Source organism: Panthera uncia, chromosome E3, assembly GCF_023721935.1.
Source record: "Panthera uncia isolate 11264 chromosome E3, Puncia_PCG_1.0, whole genome shotgun sequence".
Lineage (NCBI taxonomy): Eukaryota > Metazoa > Chordata > Mammalia > Carnivora > Felidae > Panthera > Panthera uncia.
In genome coordinates this window covers 34,511,770-34,519,406 of record NC_064815.1, presented here as the reverse complement: position 1 = coordinate 34,519,406, position 7,637 = coordinate 34,511,770, and the positions used below count along the sequence as shown (strand labels likewise).

At 54.5% G+C, this 7,637-nt stretch overlaps 1 protein-coding gene across 1 annotated transcript in view; it reads right to left on the bottom strand.

Annotated features, from left to right (window-relative positions):
* Positions 1–1,264, bottom strand: part of HBZ (hemoglobin subunit zeta) — a 1,897-nt gene extending 633 nt beyond the window's left edge. Inside the window, exons 1-2 of the mRNA XM_049639063.1 lie at positions 1,054–1,264; positions 63–267 (exon numbers count right to left, since the gene is read on the bottom strand). Coding sequence (XP_049495020.1) covers positions 63–267; positions 1,054–1,148 — 300 coding nt within the window. The 5' untranslated portion in view covers positions 1,149–1,264. The remainder of the gene's footprint in view (positions 1–62; positions 268–1,053) is intronic.
* Between the last annotated feature and the right edge of the window lie 6,373 nt (positions 1,265–7,637).

Sequence of the window (7,637 nt, the reverse complement as noted above, 5' to 3'; positions counted from 1 at the left end):
CCCCCCCCCCCCCCCCCCCCCCCCCGCCTCGTCCCCGCCAGGACCCCGGCCCCCGCGCGCACCTTGAAGTTGACCGGGTCCACGCGCAGAACGTAGGCGTGCATCTCACTCAGCTTGGACAGGGCGCCCGCGATGTTGTCGATGCTCTTGACCGCATCGCCCAGGGCGGCCGCCACCTTGGCGCCGTGCGTGCGCAGGTGCGCGGAGCCCGGGCGCAGGTCGAAGTGCGGGAAGTAGGTCTTGGTCTGGGGGTAGCTGGCGAAGAGCCTGCGGGAGGGCGGGACCTGAGCATTGGAGGAACGTGGGCCCCCGTCCACCTCTCTACGACCCCTGCGTCCTTCTCTGAGCTTGAGGACCCAAGTGCCACCTCACCACCGCCCTGGGGCCTTCCAGCTCAGCGGGTGCACCACCTCCTGAGGTGCGCTGTGCTCTGACTGCTGCCCCTCCCCCAAGCTGCACCCCATGGTCCCAAGGCCTTCTGCCTCCACACCCTCCCAGCCCCCAGGCTCGCCCCTGCTCCCCACCTCAGCCCTCTTCCAGGGTCTCCTTGCTCCCAGCTGGCCCTGCACACCCACTGTAGGCCTCCAGCCCGTTTTCACCTCTCCTCCCGCCACAAAAACCTCCTTCCCAACCCCTGACCGGGCTCCTGCTGTACCTGCCGTCTGCCAGAAATAATGCCACCTGCAGGCACATTGCAAGGGAGATCTCTTAGGGAAACCACCCGGGACCACCTTGCCCCAGGATTAGAGACCCTGGTGCTTGTAGATGCTTGACTGCCTCCTTAGGCATGTCAGGTGTTGGGGGACACGCATCCACACCCCTCTGGTGAGATGCTGGGCCTGTGCTTGTTCAGGACTCAGTGAGCATAGGGTCAATCAGAAGGCTGTGCAATTCATCTGCCCACCTCACTGCCCCCTTTCTCAGAGAACCCGCACCTCGCTGACCCCTCCTTAGGGACCCTTTCCGCAGAGAACCCTCTCCTCACTGGCCCCTGTCCTCACCAACTCCACACTGTCACCTACGGGGCTCCACCCCAGCCCATCTGGCACTCACCTCTCCAGGGCCTGGGTGCCAATGGCATCCGCCTGAGTGGAGACCTTGGCCCACATGGACAGGATGATGGTCTTCTCAGCCTTGGTCAGAGACATGGTGGTGGCTGAGCTGGAGCCGGGTGTGCCCAGGACTGGCCTCTGTGTGCTCACCCCCCGGGATCCCTTTATATACACAGAGCCGGGGTGGGGGCCAGGCTGTGGCCATTGGTCTGGAGAGGGGAGAGAGCTGTGGGGGTGGGGTCTCTTATCAGGCCCAGTGAGGATGGGTGGTCACCAGTCCCTGGTGGGACTGGTGGGGTGAAGAAGGGCTAACATTCCCCCCTCCCCGCACTGGGCCACAGCCTGAGTCCAGGTTCCAGGGAGGTCGGGGCCCAGTCCAGTGACTGACCTCTATAATCATGGTCGCTGAGTTCCCTGTCCTTGTGATATTAGGATGATCTAGAAGGTAGCAGGCTTTCACAGAAGCACTCTCTCCTCCTTTTATTTAAGCTTCTGTAGCATCACCTTACAGATGAGTGAATGGAGGTCCACAGAGGGAAACTGAGGCCAGGTGTCACAGGGTGTGAGTGACAGTCTTGGCTTCAGATGCTCTTGCCTCTGTGTATAGTGCCTTCCTCACCTGGATAAGGTTCTTCTCCCCACAGGCCAAGTCCCTCAGCAGCTCGACTGGGGGGATTCTCCAAGCTGGGCACCCAGGCTGGGAGGAGGCTAGACTCTTCACACAGAGTCTGGGGTCACCCGAGCCTACAATCCTACCTGTCACTTTCCCATCACAGCCTGTACTATTTACACCTCTTTGCCTCTTACCTTATTCCATTTCCCCTCTCTACCATAAGGCAACCATTTTAATGTACTTAATATGTGCCTTTAGTTAGTATGTGTTCTTGCAAAGGGTGCATGTATTTTGAGTTAAATTATAGCTAGGGGCATCTGGGCGGCTCAGTCGGTTAATCGTCCCACTTCGGCTGAGGCCCACAGTGCACCGTTCAAGCCCCTGTGAGGGAAAGTGTGACAGGAAGAGCCACTGAGGAAGCTCAGCGCGCCCTCCCTCCACCCCCTGCGAAACTCCTTGCTCATCCAAAGGTGGCAAGGTCCAGGATGGCCCAGCTCAGCTGCCACCTCACAGCACATAATGGTTTTAGTGACATGTACTCAGTGTGGGAGCCCAGTGAGAACATGGGCGCAAGCAAACAAAAGAGAAAAACCGTAACTCTCATCCCACAGGGGAAGAGTTTTTACCAGTTTGGTGCGATTGTGTCCAGCCCTTTCTTGTATTTAAAACACATGATCAGATGGTATGTCCTGCTTTTTTCCCCTTCCTATTAAAAATTCCTGTATTTCAAAAAAAGGTGTGCTTATGAGGAAATGTTTATTATGTTAAACTTTTAAAATCAAGTTATAATTTAACTTTTAAAAAACGTCTTTATTTATTTTTGAGAGAGAGAGAGAGAGAGAGAGCGCGCAAGCTGGAGAGGGGCAGAGAGAGAGGGAGACAGAATCAGAAGAAGGCTCCAGGCTCTGAGCTGTCCACACAGAGCCCGATGTGGGGCTCGAACTCATGAACCATGAGACCATAACTTGAGCCAAAGTCGGACACTCAACTGACTGAGCCACCCAGGCGCCCCAGGAGAGAGAATCTTAAGCAGGCTCCACACCCAGGTGCCCCTTTAAAGAGTTAATTGAGGGGCGCCTGGGTGGCTCAGTCGGTTAAGCGTCCGACTTCAACTCAGGTCACGATCTTGCGGTCCGTGAGTTCGAGCCCCGCGTCGGGCTCTGGGCTGACGGCTCAGAGCCTGGAGCTTGCTTCCGATTCTGTGTCTCCCTCTCTCTGCCCCTCCCCTGTTCATGCTGTGTCTCTCTCTGTCTCAAAAATAAATAAACGTTAAAAAAAAAATTAAAAAAAAAGAGTTAATTGAAAAATTAAACTTGGGGCACTTGGCTGGCTCAGTTGGTAGAGTGTGAGACTCTTGATCTCGGGGTCGTGAGTTCAAGTCCCACATTGGATGTACAGATCACTTCAAAATCATAAGAGGCGCTTGGGTGGCTCAGTCGGTGGAGTGCCTGACTCCTGATTTCGGCTCAGGTCATGGTCTAATGGTTTGTGAATTCGAGCCCCAAGTGGGGCTCTGTGCTGTCAGTGCAGAGCCTTTTCGGGATTCTCCCTCCGTCTCTCTCTGCTCCTCCCCCGCTTATCTCTCTCTCTCTCCCGCTTTCTCTCTCCCAAAAAATGTTCTCTTCTCACCTGCTTGTCTTCAGCGATAACCCTTTAATTATTTTCCTAGGGCTCTGCGATAAGTTACGAACATGCATATAAGGGGCGCCTGGCGGCTCAGCTGAGAGCATGCGATGCTTCATCTCGGGTCCTGAGTTTAGACCCCACACTGGGCATAGAGATTCCTAGTGTGTGCGCACGTGCGTGCAATAACCCAACCTGTGAGAACTCACGTGGGGGGAGGTTCTCCCTGTTCCCAAGTCCAGGGCTGCCAGGGTCCTCCCCTCCAGCTCTAGAGGGGGGCAGTTAGCATCTGTCCTCGAAGGGATCCTAAAAGCCACCCTTCCTGTTCGTAAAACAATACGTGGTTCTTGAGACCTTTTGAAGGAGTCTACAGACTATGGAGGTGAATAGACATCACAGTATCTTGACACTAACGTTTTAGGGTTGTTTTCCTTGCTTAGCCGAACTCCCTCGAAATTGCATCTTTACGTCCTACAACTCAGCAGGGGTGTACCTGTCACAGCTCTGGGTGAATTTGAACCAGTCACCTGGGAAACCTTGACCTATGATTCCAAAAGTCGCCATTTGAGGCTCCCTGTGGGTGCCCTTGCTGGCTGGGTGCTATCACTGTCACTAAGCAAGTCTGAAGTTCAGCAGAAATGATTTCCCTGTCCACGTCTTGACAGAAGATGGGGACGGTATTCGGGCCCAAATCTGGGGTGAGGAAGGGACCCACAGGAGACTGCCAGCCCCTTACCTTGGAAACTCCTCCCAGGAGAGGGTCTCCAGCGAAATGGAGGCTGGGGAGAGGATTGGAGGAACTCTCAGTGTGCCAGGCCTGGGACGGAATCAGCCTTGATTCAAAACTGGTCTTAGGCTTCCAGCCCTGACCTCCTTCCAACCTTGAATCCCCAGAGGCTCAGGCAGAGGCAGGGACTGCAGATGAGACCAGCCCTTGACCCAAGAGAGCATTGCTGAGAGGAGCAGGGGAGAAGCCAGGGAGGGCCTGAGGGCAGAGCACAGGGACTCTTCCCTAGTCCCCAGGGCATCCACAGAATCCCCTCCTCCTGCGGGCTGGGGCCTCGGATGCCCAAGCCCGTCCCAGACACACCTCCCAGTCTTTACCTGAGTGGTGAGTGAAGCTGGGAGTACACTTTGCCCCCCCACATTTTCTACCCTTCCTTTCTTCTTTTGGATAGGCTTGTGTCCTCAGCCCTCAAACTTGTGCTGCAGCCCCCATCCTGTCCTCCTCTCTGCCAGCCCTCCGTCCACCTCATGGCCTTAACTTCCATCTGTGACCTGGGACTCCTGCTGGCATCCGTGCACATGTCCTTTCTGAGCTCAGACTTGCACCCAGGCAGTGTTTCGCAGCCTCACCCGTGCATCTCGCATGAGGCCCTGATCTTCCCTCAAAGCCTCTTCCTCCCTGCTCCTGCCCTTCCCCGGGGCCTGGTGACAAGCAGCACCATCCTCTCTTCCCAAGGCTCGGGCCAGAAACCACAGTCCTCTTGGACACTCCTCTCTCATCCCTCAAAACTGCTGTGGTCTCTGATCCTCTGCGAGCGAGCTGAAGTCTCCTGCCCCCATCCCGCTCCCTGCCATCCCAGCCCTGCTCCCCACTTTCTGTCCTCCTCAGTCCCGCCTGGGGCCCCTCCCCGGAAGGCCCTTCCCCAATTTTGTCACTCCCTTAAGTGTCGCCTTACTAATAGGCCCAAATTGACCACCCCGTTTAAAATTGCAACCCCCAACCCCTGCCTGTGCACTATCTTGCCTGATCTACTTTTTTCCCCCTCAGAAAGAAAGTTTTTATTTGTTTTTCAGTGGACTATGAGATCAGGAAGGCAGAGAATTTTTGTTTTCGTTTTGTTTCCTGGTCTACTCCAAGCTTCTTAAACAACCAGGACTTCCCAGAGCAAGCTCCCCAAAAGTACTTGAGTGCATTAATGGTCCTCAACCCCCTGAGCTGGTGGCCCTGCCTCCCGGATGCAGAGCCCAGGGCTGGGAGCAGCAGAAACGCTCGGCCACTACCTGCCCGATGGTGGACGAGGAGGCTGGCTTCCTGTCTTCATGGAGCTGACAACACACTCGAGGCTTCAGATCCACCAGAACAGATAGGCACTGGTTTTTTGGAATGTGAAGGATCCCTGGTGTCATCCGGGGCCTTGGGGTAGCCGAGGCCCAGAGTGGAGGAGAGGTTGGCCACAGTCACAAAGCCCATTGGAGGCGGGGTGAGGGCCTCAGGAGACTCCTCAGATTCACGTCTCTCCCTGGGCATCTCCGAGGCTGATGCCAAAGACCCGGCTCCTGGCAGACAGGCACGTGAGACCACACCTCGTGTCCCACACCCACGCTCCTGGGCAGGAGTCCTGAGTCAGAGTCCTCCCTGGAGAAGGGGGTCCCAACTTGGGCTCCTCCTCCAGGGCAGAGTCTCTCCTGCACCGAGAACCCTAGACCCTAATGTCAGGCAAGTAGCAGGAGCAACCTCAGGCAGGCTCCTGAAACCCCCCAGAAGCTCCGTGCTCTCTTCATGGATTACATTTGACCACCTATCCCAGGCCAGGCCAGCTTTAACTGCTGGAGACACAGCAGGGGACACCCAGAAATGCCTCCTCTCTGGAACTGATGTTCTGGTCTAGAAGGTCTGCAAGACAGAGTGAGTGCAGGAGGTGAGCACAGCAGTGAGAAAGAGTAAAGCAGTCCCCGGTACCTGGGCTGTTGCTGCAAAGCCCGCGTTTCTCCTCGGACTGTGAGCTTGAGACAAAGAGGAACCCCGTGTGAACACAGAGAAGCCACGGGAATGCCCAACACCCCCATCCTGGCTGCTGAGGGCGACTGCTGCTTTGGCAACGGTGGCTCCAGCCTCCTTTTGCTCTTCTCACCTTCTAGAGAGGAATTATTAAGATACTAGATCCTAGGGCTACTCCCACCTCTTGGCAGCATCCAATCCGGGGCAAAGTCCTGCTTCCTCGAGCCCAAGTTGCTAAATGCCGGCCCCACAGAACCACAGTTCCCTGTGGTGGGCGGCCTCCTCCGTGGCAATGAGTTGACAAAGCCAACTCTGAATACAGGAGTGTTCCCAGTGGTCTCTTTGGCTGGATGGCATTGAGCGTAGAAAGAAAATGACAGCAAAGCATGGCGGGTAGTGCTGAGAGGGGTTGCAGTTGTAGATGAGGTGGCCTGGGGAGATGTCACTGAGGTGGCAAACGTAAGCAAGTATTGAGTAGTTCAGAGAGCAATTCATGCGACATTCAGGGGAAGAGTGCGCAGCACATAGAGGGGGTTGGCAAGCCCAAAGGCCCTGAGAGGGGGCTGTGCCTCCATTGTTCAAGAGAAGCCAGGAGGCCGGTGGCTGGGCAGAGTGAGGGTGACAGGAGCAGTATTGAGCTCAGATCTTACAGTATCCCTCAGGTCCCCTTAAAAAATTGTTTTTAATGTTTATTCTTAAAGGAGAGCAAGACAGAGTGTGAGTGGGGGAGGGGCAGAGAGAGAGAGACAGAGAGAGAGAGAGAGAGTGAGAGAGAGAGAGAGAGAGAGAGGAGAGAGAGAGACAGAATCTGAAGCAGGCTCCAGGCTCCGAGCTGTCAGAACAGAGCCCGACTCGGGGCTCGAACTCACAAACTGCGAGATCATGACCTGAGCCGAAGTCAGATGCTCAACCGACTGAGCCACCCAGGCTCCCCTTTAGGTCCCCTTCATATCCCAGTGTGTCCCAGTATGGAACGATGGTCCCCTTCACTGTCACCACTGGGGTCCCACAGTTGTGAACATTTGCCATGTTTGCATTATCAGCACATGTAGGAATATATCTGGGTGTGCTTTTCGTTTCTTCCAAAAATATGGAATTGTGTGGCAGTCCTCCTGAAGCTCTGTCTACACTTCAGCACGCATCTCCTAGACTAAGGTTTTCCTGCATAAATACCCACAGGTTTATCGCCAATCTAAGTGAATTAACATTCTTTCGCATCACATGTCCTCGCTCATCACCAAAATTTGTTCAATCTTTCAAATTTAGGTCTGACCCAGGCTCACACATAGGCTTTCAGTTGTCTCTTTATTCTCTTATTCCAGAAACTTTCCACCCCACACCCACCTTTTCTCCATATCAGTGACTTTTTGGATAGTCCAGACAAGCTGTCTTACAGAATGTTCTACATTTTGCATTGGTTTGATGGTTTTACTTGAAGTTTTGTGGGGGGTTTTTTTGTTTTTATTTTTTGTTTTTTTAAGACCGTGCCTTTATCCACGCATTTCCTGTGCACTGGAAGTCAGATCTAAAGGCTTGGTTAGAGTCGGGTTAAAAATTACTGGCAATGGAAAGGGTGAAACACAACCCGATTTAAAAATGGACAAAGGACTTTAATAGATTTTTC